Source organism: Malurus melanocephalus, unplaced genomic scaffold, assembly GCF_030028575.1.
Source record: "Malurus melanocephalus ecotype Western Australia unplaced genomic scaffold, MMel_1.1 scaffold_57, whole genome shotgun sequence".
Taxonomy (NCBI): domain Eukaryota; kingdom Metazoa; phylum Chordata; class Aves; order Passeriformes; family Maluridae; genus Malurus; species Malurus melanocephalus.
In genome coordinates, this window is record NW_026623289.1 from 1,720,832 (window position 1) to 1,733,357 (window position 12,526).

Here is a 12,526-nt window from a genome sequence, read left to right on the forward strand (position 1 = left end):
TGTTGAACCTTAGCTGGTACTAGCTGAAATAATAAAAAGTAAAGCTGCACYCCACTTAAGAAGAGAATTAATCTAGTGCCTGCAGTGTAGGACAGATTGTCTGTAGGGTTTACCAATAATGAATGAGCTCTCCCTTTCACATRGTCCTTCACTGATTGACAAAACCCTAAAGAAAGGGAAGGAAGTCTTCTGAAAGACCACTTTGCTCTATAGTCTTACAAGCAGCAAGGCAGAACCATTCATGTGATTGAACTTAAAAAAAAATTAATTGTTAATTAAATAGCGTAATTAGCATTTTTTCCTTCTGTAGTTTTAATAGTTTTTACTTTTAATAGAAACTTTGCTATTGCTCTGTGTCGGTCTGTAATGAGTACTTTTGACCTGTAGTTTATGGGTTGGCTTGTGATGTTTCTCTTTATAATTGAATTTTCTTTTTTTTTCCTTAAACAGCAAARCCATTTACAAAATTGGTAAAGGAAATGCAACTCCATCGAGATGACTTTGAAATTATAAAAGTGATCGGAAGGGGTGCATTTGGAGAGGTAAGAGCTTTTTACTCTCRATTGTAGTAATAAAACTTTCTTCGTTTGTGCATCTGATTTCTTGTTGCAGTTGACCTGAGGACAAAAGGTTCACACAGATGTGTTAAAATACTTCCAAATGTGGGATGTAGCTAGGTACTAGTGCAGGGTCACTTTGAAACAGGTTATTCAATGTCCCRGTGTGCCATTTCTGTGACTGGGTCATTTGGCTTCAGTGTAGCCAAACAAGTGTCTCTTGGGTGTGTATATGAGTGGGGTGGTCCCACTGAGCAGCTGCACAGCTGAATTTGGGATTTCTTCTCCCACTTGCCATCTGTACTGCTCGGTGCTGCTCTAATTTAACACAGAGCTGGGCTGCTTCTATGGTAGGAGCRTGGAGGTTGCTCCACCCATCTGCCTGTCTCTGCAGCAATCTGGTAATGCAGAAAGACGCATTTGGCTGCCTCAAAGGCTGTTCCCTGTCATCTTTGAAGATCAAAGGCTGCTGGATCTGTTTTTTGGACAGCAAGTTGAGTCATGCTGGGATGATAGGAACGCCTTGTTTTTGAGGACTCGCCAGTCCTAGGACCCCRGACTGAAGCTTTACTTCTTAGTATGTTTGATGAAAGTCTCATCAATCACAGAAGCTTAGTAGGGCTTGCCACTGGCAAAAGCGTTCACGTGCAGCAAGCATAGGATACTTGAGACTTCTGGAGAACCTCAAAGACAACCTTTTCAGCATTTAAGAACAGGTAACTAAAATCATAGCTGTCAGCAAAAAAGGTTATTAACTAGAGAATTTCTAGAAGTAAAAACCCTTTATATTTCTTTCAGGAAACTTCTTTGAAGTAGTGCCATGCTCAAGTGAAATGCAGAGACTGCCATCTGTGGCTCACTCCAGCGCATTAGCATTTGGTTACAGCTTTTGCTGCTGGTGGCTAAGGACATGCTTCCTGATCCTTATGTCCTGTTGTCTCCACAGAGAGCAGGACTCTCTGCCATGTGGGCATTCCTTCAAATGTGGTGTGCCGTGGACGCCTCAAACTCTCAAGTAGGATTTGATTGTGAAACGGGTAGCACAGACCAAGCAGAAACTCAGCTAGAGAAACACCAGGCCCTACTTGACCTGGGTTCAGAAAGCAGCAAGGTTTCTACAAGCATATGCGCTTGCAGTGGGTACAGTCATGGTTTCATATTCACAGAATTTTAAGTTACTTCACAAACTGCTTTTGAGAAAAGTGGACACCTAAGACAGAAATTAATGTTTCAAGAATGTCCCTTCATCTGTACTGTCATCCAAAAATGTGATGAAGTAACATGTAGTTTCACCTGTAATCATCACAAACACAGCTGCTGAAGGAAGTGGAACATTTTAATAAAATGTCCAGATCAGCAATAAGACAAATTTTTTTCCCATAAGACAAAAGTTCACTTTCTAGTGGATGTTAAACTTGATGAGTGCAACATTTGTTACAAAAAAGGAAGTGTTATTTTAGTGGAAATAATGCRTGAGAGCCAGTTATTTCACTTGAGGGATTCACTTGAGTATTACTTGAGCATGACCTTTAGGGAAGAAAAATTACTGTAAAAAAATTGACAGGAAAAAGCAAAAATTGGGAAAAAATTTATAAGTCTAAKGAAGGACTGAGAGCTGCAAACTTAGTCCAGAAAAGAAGTCTAAGAAGGGAGGTTTATAAGTAGATCAAAGGCCTAAAGAATCAAGACAGTAGTCGGTACCTGTCTGCCTCTGTTAGGGTTTTGGTTCAAAGCAGTGGCACAATTTTGAAGACAGTGCCTTTACCTACTGCATAAGGATTTTACTCTGCATGAGCTGGGTTTCTCTTGGAGGAGGTTAACCAGAACCTCCATTCCAGGTGTGCACCAAATGGCCTTTTGGATCGAAGGAGTGCCTAAGAATCAACTACTGGGTTTGACTCTCCTAGCAGCTTCAAAGCATGTTTAGTCCAGGAAATCAGCCTAGATACAGTCTGAAACAAAATTCCTGAGCTGCATACAATATAGATGGGAAGGCTCAGYGCAGGGTACTTTGATGTTCTGGTCTTGCTGTGCCAAATGACTTGCTTAGTGGCTGTGACCACTGATATCTAAAGAATTTYAGATTAGCGTTTTGGCAGTTTGTCTTTTGGCAGGATTAGAAGTGGTTTCTGGATCTTTTCAGAACTAGACTGGTGAATGCTATAGCTATCAAAAATGGGAGCCCTTTATAGTGACTTGCAGATGGATTCAGTGTTGGGAACGCCTTCCCACAGTATAACTTCAAGGAAGGGGCTGTTTTCCATAGTACTTGTTCTGGTCTTTTTCAAAAGATGCTCTTTTCTACTTAAGGAATTGGCCAAATGAAATCTCAGTACAACAGCAGATGAAGTATTTGTATGCATTTCAAGAGACTTCAGTTTATATTTGCTGGGGAAGTTTAGGATGACATTTCTTAGCTTTGGATTAAATGTCTTAAGGTGCATAAAAGATACAAATTCTAGGTGGAAACTTTTGTTTATAATAGTGTTTGGAGTGCCAGAATCAACAATGTGTTTCATACTCTTTCCTTTGGAAAAGCATGGAATTTTTACAAAAACAATTCACACATCCCATCCCCCCCAGTGGAAATGAAATTTCATGGAAGTGAAATGAAAAAGTATTTAAATTTCATCCTTCTGTTAGAGCTGTGAGTGCTAAGAGAGTCAGAGATGTTAGTTAATACAATATCACATATTGTTCATCTCTTATCTAGAAAAGTTTTAGCTTATAGTTGCAGCAGCATGAAACTTTTGATCAGTTCAAATTATACAGGAATCATTGGTTTTATGTTCTCTATACTTTAATCCCTCTTGCCAGAGAGTATTTTATGCATTTTGCTTATGAAAGAATCCTTTGACCTTTGTGTATGCTACACTGCTATAAATGCCAAATTTTATAGGTATTATAAAATAGTAATTATGTAAAGGTTGACATTCCAAATTAAGGAAATGACATATAGTTTCTTGAAAGGAACTAGTGTCATCTGACTTGTACAAAACAACACTTGAGAAAAAACTGAACGGAGGAGCTGTGAGTAAGTTTTCCATAGCACTTTCATACATACATGGGAACTGTGTTGGAAATTACTTGATCACATTTATCTGCTAAAAATACATTTTAAAAATACCTGTAAAATATTTGGTTAAATATATAAAGAAATTCATCCRAATTAAACTGAAAATATTTCTGTTAGAATTAAGTAGTTTAAGTTAAATACGGAACAGCTAAACACGGTAGACTTCAAAAAGGATGAAAATTACATTCCATTCTTCTCAGTTTAGCTCCTTTGGACTTTTTGGAGAATGCCAGGGGCTTTTTTCTTACCAAAGAACCTTTGCATAAATCAGTAGCTTTGAAGAAATACACTTTAAACAACATAAAAGCATGATATTAGTTATTAGCCAGGATCAGTGGTCMGTTTTTCCCTGAAAATCTGTAATCCAAGGAAACATGGTATTTGACCAAAGAGAGAATTGAGACCACGTGTGAGCTTATCCCTGTGAACACAATTGCAAAATCAGTATCTACAGCAGATTGATGTAATCACCAGTACACATCTGTACTGGCACGTCAGTATGTTTTTCTTTCTCCTTTGCAGATCAGCAGAACTCGACCTGGTTCTTTACACTTTTCCCAGCAATATAAGAACAAAACCCAATGCAAAAAAGCCCGAAAGAAAGTTCTTGTAGGATGGGATGTCTGAGGAAGCAAAAGGAAAAAATGCTTCTTAAAATTCTCATTATTATACTAGGAGAGAAATAGCCTAGCTTAGAGCCTAGAGATTTCTTCTCTAGCCACCTGCACTTCTCCTTTCACACAAAGGAAGCCAGCCACTTTRCAAGCAGGATGAACTGAATGTCTGAATATCCCTTACAGCAGCATTTAAGATTCTGACTCCGGAAGTCACTGGCTTGAAAACATATTTTATTGTTTTCAGAAGTTTCATAGTTACAAAGAGAAGTTTGAAATGTTATTTSAGCATGACAGTTAGAATAGCTTATAATTTGGAATGCTAGCTGGAAGGAGGATAAACTACTCATGGTTGTTTCTCATCTCCTAGGCTGTATCCACCTGGGTATGTACCCAGCTGGGTGGAACATTTTCATGAGTGTGCCAGTGTTTCTTTCAGTCTTTCCTTTTTCTGGGTCATATAGGCAGGTAGCTCCTGTACAGAGGGACCACCTCCATGAGGAATAAAACTAGTAAGTGAAAAGCCCCCTAAAATAAAATCAGAAGTRAAATGGTTTTCTGTTACCTTAATTTTGCTTTCTATGAATAAAATGACTGTAGAAGTCTGTGTTTGTAGGCAAGAAAGAGTATGTTGTGTAGTGTGAAGTTTCCTGTGAACTACACAAAAACCAAGCAAACTACACAAGAGTGAAAATCACTTCTGTGAACTACACAAAAGTGAAAATACAGTCTTTAGGAGAAGGTTTAAGGAATATCAGCATAGAATGCAAAACTCTTCCAGATTTTCAACCTTTGGAAAACCACACCAAAACAACAAAGAAACCAAAAAAGCAATCCACCTATGGTTTGAAGTTTGCCTATGCCTGACTATTCCTTTCATCTAGCAACACTATGGACCGTTACTTGAAATGAAACAGTGTCCTGAGAACTTGTGCTTGGTGGATTGTGCTTACCTGGGAAACATAGGCCAGCCTGAGAAGTGTGTTCTGCGTGCTTGATGTTTGGCTGCATATGCTAAAGAACTGGGAGTAACCATGGTGTAAGCACTGTGAGAAGGATAGGAGGAGGACACTGTCTATGCGGATTGTAGCTCTAAAAACTTTTATGTGTTCCTTTGCAAGGTTCATTTGCCCTCAGTAATGTGCTTGTACATCTTTAAGGTCACATGTCCTCATTTTGTGTAAAAGACCATTTAGGTACACTGCTGTAGATCAACACATTCCAGTCAAAGAGCAGTTGTTGATGGAAGAATGCGTCAAAATGTACCTTGTTTGAGAACTTGGATTGTATAACGTGGCTGATACCTCCTGGAAATTTGGCAGCATGGGACTCAAACAATTGTTTTCTTTCCCTTGTTTGTTAGCAAGGATTTCTTGAATGAGCAATGCTCACTGTGGTTCCAGCAGAAGGGTGGAACTGCTTGGTCTTGCTTAGCACAAAAATAACTAAAACTCTTAATGTGCCCCACCTAAGTATTACTGCTCTGGATGGATTAGAAATACCTTTTCATTTATTGTGCTGTTGTGTACAGACTTGATCTGTGTAGTGTTCAGTAATAATACGTCACCTCAACTCGGGATGCTTAGTCAGAGTCTCAGCTGGGATCAACAGACAGAAAAATGTGTTTGCAGAAGAAAATAATGGCTGAGAGACAATAAGACCGATCCCCTGTGTACCACAGGTTCTGGTCAGTGATGTGGTTTCTAATGAGAGAGATACTGGCTGAGGTTGCAGAGTCAGAAGTGAATATGTAAAACCTAAGCTTCCTGCGGTCAGYCGTGCTTGGCAGCGAGAAGCAGAGCTCTTTGTGCCCTTTCCACCTTATAATCACAGCTGTAGGGTACTGACTTCAGTGTTTTGATGTGCTTGTAGAAATTAACCTGGGGCACAGCAAGCTTACTGACTGCAGTTAAGGCTGTCTCACTTATTCAGAAGCTTTGGTAGCTGGTGTTAGGTGCCCAGCAGGAAGGCAATGTACCTTCCTACATTGTAGATCAGCAGAATTCCAAAGTATTGCACACCACATACGACACTTCCCATTCAACTATTCAGAGTCAAAGCATTCAGAATACGATGCAGAAGAAGTATTTAATTAGCTTGGCTTTTCTTCAGTATGTTCTTCATGAAAAAGTATAATTAAATCAAAGCAAGCTATTTTCTGCTGTGGAAATGGATGAGGAAAGAAGCTGCTTTGTTTTGAAAATGCTTCAAAAGAGCTGGTTGCTATCTCAGTCCTCCCCAGCTCCGTGTGTGTTTGTGTGGCAGCACCAAGTAACTATGGAGACAGGCAGGTTGCAAGGAGCCGGAGAGACACAGTTCTTTGTGGTGCTGCTGTGAGAGCAGCCATTTGTCTCTGCAACCCCCCCAATCCTGAGAAACAGCTTAGGTGCTATTTGGGGCCTTTGTTCTTCTTTTGCAGAATCYTTCTGGCTGGTACTTGTATGGGATTTCTTATTTGCACAATGTGAAGATATACTCTGCATACWCAAAAAAACTGATTTTGCTTTGGAAATCGGCACCACAGCATATGAACTCTATCAAAAGACATTCTGGTTTTTAAATTTATATGTAAAATAGACATTAGAAACCAGATAGAGCAGTCCAGACCAGTTTTTCCTCAAAGATGCAATATTAAAACTATTGACTAATGAGCTCTATATMAAAGACTTTCCATATCTGAGAGTATCAGGAGGATAAAGTAGTTCCTGCAGTGTTTTTGYAGCTAGTGTGCAAGGTATCAATAGCATGAAACAGGAATAGTAGACTAAAAGTGGCTTAAATAAGCTTTAACCAAAGGAAATGAATGTAATATTCAATTATGAATCTGGTAATAAGACATTATGGATAAATTGTTTATATCTGAAATGACATTTTGTCCCTTCTCCYAGTTGAAAGGCTTGACTAAAATCTCTCCTCAAATGTCTAAAGCCTTTCCAAGTTCCTGCCAAAGGTTAATTCATGGTGTTTTACAYTGTTTTATCCATTATTTGTCCATTAGACCAAGCAGATCTTTTATCATCCACATTTACAGATGTCCTTTCAATTTTATTTCTAGGTAGAATCATAGAAAGGTTTTGTTTGGAAGGGACTTTAAAGATCATCTCGTTCCACCCCCACTGCCACGGGCAGGGACACCTTTCACTAGACCAGGTTGTTCACCCTGGCCTTGAATAATAACAATTATGTATGCTTTTTTTTTTTCTTTTTTTTATCAAGTAAGGCTTTTTCTATTCCCACAGTGGTATRAGAGGCTCTTTAATTCGTGGGTCACCTCAGTTGTCCTCTTTCACACCTGCTCCAGATGAAGTTTATTTTTCTGAGGTGTGGCTGTGTGTGGAGGTTCCAGTGAATTTGTRTTGCAAGGCAGTAATGTTTACCCATCCCCAGTGGTGTGTATCTCCCTGTGAATTCCAGACTGAAGTTTGCCTTTTTTCTTAACTACCTGCCATTATGACTTGTTTGCACGAGTATTATCTCCTGTATGTCTGTGTTCCTCCTCTTTGCAGCCATCGAGTTTCACCTTATTCCTGTAAGTCCAGTCCTTGAGGATAAGTTTTACCTGAGAGTTTAAGGTGCCATGAGCATGAATAGTGTCTTAGTGAGCTTTTTTGKTCTTTGCTTTGAAATTAATGCCAGCATTATTTCCAAGAAGTATTTGTTAGCTGTCTTAATTGTTTTCTGGAAAGCCAGTCATATATTTAAATTATTTCTGCACTTTATTGCACCATACTTACTGTTTGCATAAAAGAAAATTTGTAACTTGATGCTGCTTCCTAATGCTGTTCATGTCACTCGAAGGGCAGAGTACAGTGGTGGGAAGTTGTGGCTGTAGAGACTGATTTGGCTCAGATTCCTACCCTGTAGATTTCATTTGGACATTAGGAAAGGTGGAACTTGACCTGGGATGGCTTTGCACAGTGCAGCCCTAAATGTCAGTATTGAGTGGGTTTTGAAGATCAAAACACAGGAAAATACTCCCATAAAAAATTCAAGAAGGAAAATACTAACTCTTGCTGAAGTCTAAACTACTTTAGTTATATTGATTCYTTATTTTATTTTATTGCAATATAAGTGAAACCGAGATTTGCGGCACAAAATATGGGAAGGAAATGGATGGCAGAAGTAACACATATCTGATAGGGTGTTGTGGCTTGTAGTTACCATAGGTGGATCTCACTTATGATTTAGCCCCAATACTCATACATTCTTTTGACATAAGTATGTCTAAAGTTGGTTGAAATGTAGGCACTAGGACTCATTAGGCTTTCTGAAATCCTTGAGGAAGCATACTTAAGCTSTATTGCAGTTTTCCTGTTGCCTCARTCTTGAGCATGATGAGCCATGGTGATGCTTATCAAATCAGATGGTATCAATCTAACGGACATGCCTGGAAGAGGGGTTGCAGTGGTGGGGGAACCCTTGCATCTGCAATTTTTCCTTGTCACGTTTTAAATACTTAATAAAGCAGAATCACCTAAATATCTACCAAACCACTCTGACTRTTGAGTATTTGGCCCCGTGATTCTATATTCCAACCTGGCATTATGAGATGCAAGTTGGGAGTAAATTTTAATTTTCTTAGTTTGACACAGGTATTACTGGTGGTAGTTCTGGGTCAGAGGAATRTGGATTTGTTAGCCCATGTCCCACCCCTTTGGCCAGGTGTGGGAAGAAAGAGAGGTGTAGGAAAAAAAATCCAAGAACAGAGCAGAGCCAAATCCTCAGTTTCCAGTGGCTGAGAGTTCAGGGACTCCCCAGCCTGTGTCCCTAACTCAGTGGTGAGTAGTCACTGAGGCCCACAGTACAGTGTGTGTTACTCAGGTATTAAGCATGTATGTATTTAAATACTTTATGAATACTTACGTGGCTATGGCAGCCAGTGGCTGAGTTCCAGAACTTTTGTGTGACAATAWTACTTYCTTAATTTTGTTACCTTTTTATTTTATTTGATGCTTTTCAATGTCTCTGTTATGAGAAACAGCTAATTAGTGATTTCTGCTCATCTTCTCCATGACATTMATGGTTTCCTGTGTCTATTGTAGCTGTTATCTCTTTCAGGCCTGGAATATTTTAGGTTATTAGATCTTCTTCAGAAGCTGCTTGTACATTTATTCCTTTTTATTATCCTTAGCATACTTTTTTTTTTTAAACTTCTATTACAGCATAAGTTGTATTAACCTTGGAAATGAAGAGTAAACATTAATATTAAATCCTGGTCTGTGCAAAACATGAGCAGTTGTTCAGCTGGTAAACTTTTAAACTCTAGATACAAACACTGCTTTTGTTCTCAAAGCAGGCATTTGTAGCAGTTACAAATCTGTGTCCTTTGGAATATCTCTGAATGCCAGCTGAATGTTTTTTTCTTATRTTAGTAGATGTGGTGGATTGGTATGTAGGATAAGAACCATCACATTTAAAACCAGACGTCTTGTGTGGTTAGCACCACTGCAGTATGAGAGGCCTCTGATCTCTCAAAGTGGTCAGCGTATTGTAAGTGAATTTGAGGTATGCCAGAGAAGGATGAATTAATACAAAAGAAAGAAAAAATAACTCCACTGAACCATTTCAGAAGCAGACAAAACATTATATGACAAAAGTAAACTTAGAAATGCTGTTACCTGATAAAGAAAGTAAAAGAAAGGTAACTCGAGGAAATGCTGTTCCTGTATACTATTAAGCGTATATTATGGAAGAAARGATCTTTTCCAATATTGTAACAGTACTCTTCCTTATAATACCACTGAGTTTATCAGGGTATAATTTTGTTTGTGCTTCCCTGTTTCAGTTCAGACATAAATGAAGTTTAAGTTTTGCTTTTCTGTTTGTTTTCTTTTAAAAAATCCTAATTATTTTAATTAGTTGAGAAGTCAGGTCTAGTCAGGCAAATATTCTGTCACTTCTGTGAAGTATCTTCAGCAGCACTAAGATTTTTTTTCAGAGATAAAATTCTTGGGGAATTACTTCATTTGCCGTGTGGTTGAATGAATTTTTCTGCTGACATGAGAAGCTGTCCCACTGTTGCCCTTATAACTAAAGCAGCAGTATGTTTACTGGTGCCATAACTTGATAACTACTTAATGTGAAAATATGAGTTAGCTTTCTTTTTATGACTTACACTTTTTCTTCCACAGAAGACAATTATCTTCCTCCAGAAAGTTTAAATTGGTCTTTTTAAAGCAGTCTTTTCAGTTGAAAATAACTAGCACTAATATAGTTGATGACTGGGGAATTGCTAAATACGTCCTACAGATTTGGCATCCTTTCTTCTTTTCCTTTTTTCTTTTTCCAGGCCTGTTTCATTTGCCACTTTGTTCTAACATTTGCACAGCTCCTCAGCTGTGCACGCCCTCCATGATGCCAGGTTTCCATCATTCCTCAGCAGCTGAGCCTGCTCCAAACTTGTGCTATTCTGCAATGCTTTCAGATAGTGATGGCCTTAGATGAAATGCAGTAAATGCCTATTTGGGTTCTGATTTGTGCATTGTATTTGTACTTAAATGGCTGAGCAGTTTGAGGGTTGTGATGTTACGAAACTTGAATGTTGCTCCTCTGGGGCTTGCAAATTGTATCTGCCCCAGAGCGTTGGTTCAYTCCTCTGCAGCAGGTAACCTCGGTGCTGCTCTGTCCTGTCCCTGCACTGGAGGTGGGCACATTTCCTGAGTCATCATATTCTGTCTGGAACAGTTTAAAAAGTGGAGTGGGTAATGGCAGTATCTTGCAGTTTCTCAAAGCTTTTAATGCGCTGTTTGACTTACAGTGAGCCTTCAGCTGGATCAGGGTAATGACCCAATTAAGTGTATGGAGAGAGGTTTTCACAATGACTTTTAACTGTGATGAGGAGAGGAGCAAGGCTGTTTACATTTTAGGCAATTACTGAAGGTCACTTGAACAGTTTCATATGTGCCAAGGAAGCTCGTGTGTTTGGTTGAGACTTTCTTGCTCATCCTTCCCCTGCAGCATGAGCATGTCTGCAGGAGGTGTTTATAGGCCTAGAGACCCCGCGGTTGTGATGTAGCTCTGCATATTCTACATCACTTAGAGAAGCTGATGCCTTTAGTGCTGTGCCTTTCCTGGCCTTGTCCAGGGCCAGACTACCATGTCTTTTCTSTGGTGGGTACCTTTTTTTGGAGGTGTGTGTTTGTTACATGACTGTGCAGGTGTGTACAAGGTGCTGCCATCCAGCACATGACCTGGTGAGTGGAGCTGCACTCGCTGTGGGCTGGAAGGCTGAGCTATGCACCTACAGGGTGAGATATCTGTCTAAATGTGAATATCCTGTTCCTRTGTCACTAGAGAAATGGGGGTCTCCCTACCCCTCGCTTAGAGCTCCTTTACTGGTAAGGTACAGGGTGATACTACATTTCCCTCTTCCCTCCTCAAGACTCTAGACGTTTTATAATSTTGCTCTACTGGATGCAGTGTTCCAGCGTTTTTTTAATAGTCAGCATCTTCTTAAAGCTCCTGTAGCTGAATCCTTTCTAGATGARCATTTTTAAGCAACAGAAGAGGCGAGCTGATGTCATTCCTGTTGCTTTTCACACAGCTATTCAGAGCTCTGTTGGAAGCAATGCAAGCTGGTTGGTTTTCTGCTTCTGAAACAGAGATGAGCCGAGAAGCAGTAGGAATAGCAGTAGAAATATTCTAGCAGTCCATGTATAGTCCTGTGAAAATGTTGCTGTCTTAGTCATGATGTCTGTTTTTCTTTTGCAAACTGGAAGAGCTTTGTGGAAATGATGGCTTTACCACAAGAAGAATTAGTTTTGGTCTTTGAGAATACAAGTCTTGGTCAAAATAAAGTCTTTGCATTCCTAAGCCTTGAAGTTTTTGTATTCTTCTCTATTTTTTATTCTGTTACAGCTATTCTGCAGAGCTACTGTTCATAATAGATCAGTGTAAACAAGTCTAATACACAGGATGCATAGTAAAATGCATCACACAAAATGGTGAATAATTTAATAATTTTTCTTTTAAAATATCTGCATATGGTACACAAAAGCATGCTGATTTGCAAATATTTTTCATGTTTCTGAGACCTGAAATGTAAAAACAAATTAGTCAAATGTAGTGTATTTSTGTTGACAGCAGCCTTTCTTGTTTTCTCAGGCTGCCCTTTTAAATGTTGCCCCGTTGGCTGTAGGCATGACTACCCCACTTGTTCTTGGGAAACAATGCAGCTTTACTACACATCTTCATATGAAAAGCTTCATGCTCCTCCTGTATCATCCCCCATGTACTTCATCATGAGCTCTTGACCACACATGGTGCATCAAGCACATAGT

At 39.3% G+C, this 12,526-nt stretch overlaps 1 protein-coding gene across 1 annotated transcript in view; it reads left to right on the forward strand.

The window, feature by feature from the left end:
* Positions 1-12,526, forward strand: part of CDC42BPB (CDC42 binding protein kinase beta) — a 90,225-nt gene that overhangs the window by 26,025 nt on the left and 51,674 nt on the right. The window contains exon 2 of the mRNA XM_057365746.1: positions 451-542. Within this exon, the coding sequence (XP_057221729.1) occupies positions 451-542 (92 nt within the window). The remainder of the gene's footprint in view (positions 1-450; positions 543-12,526) is intronic.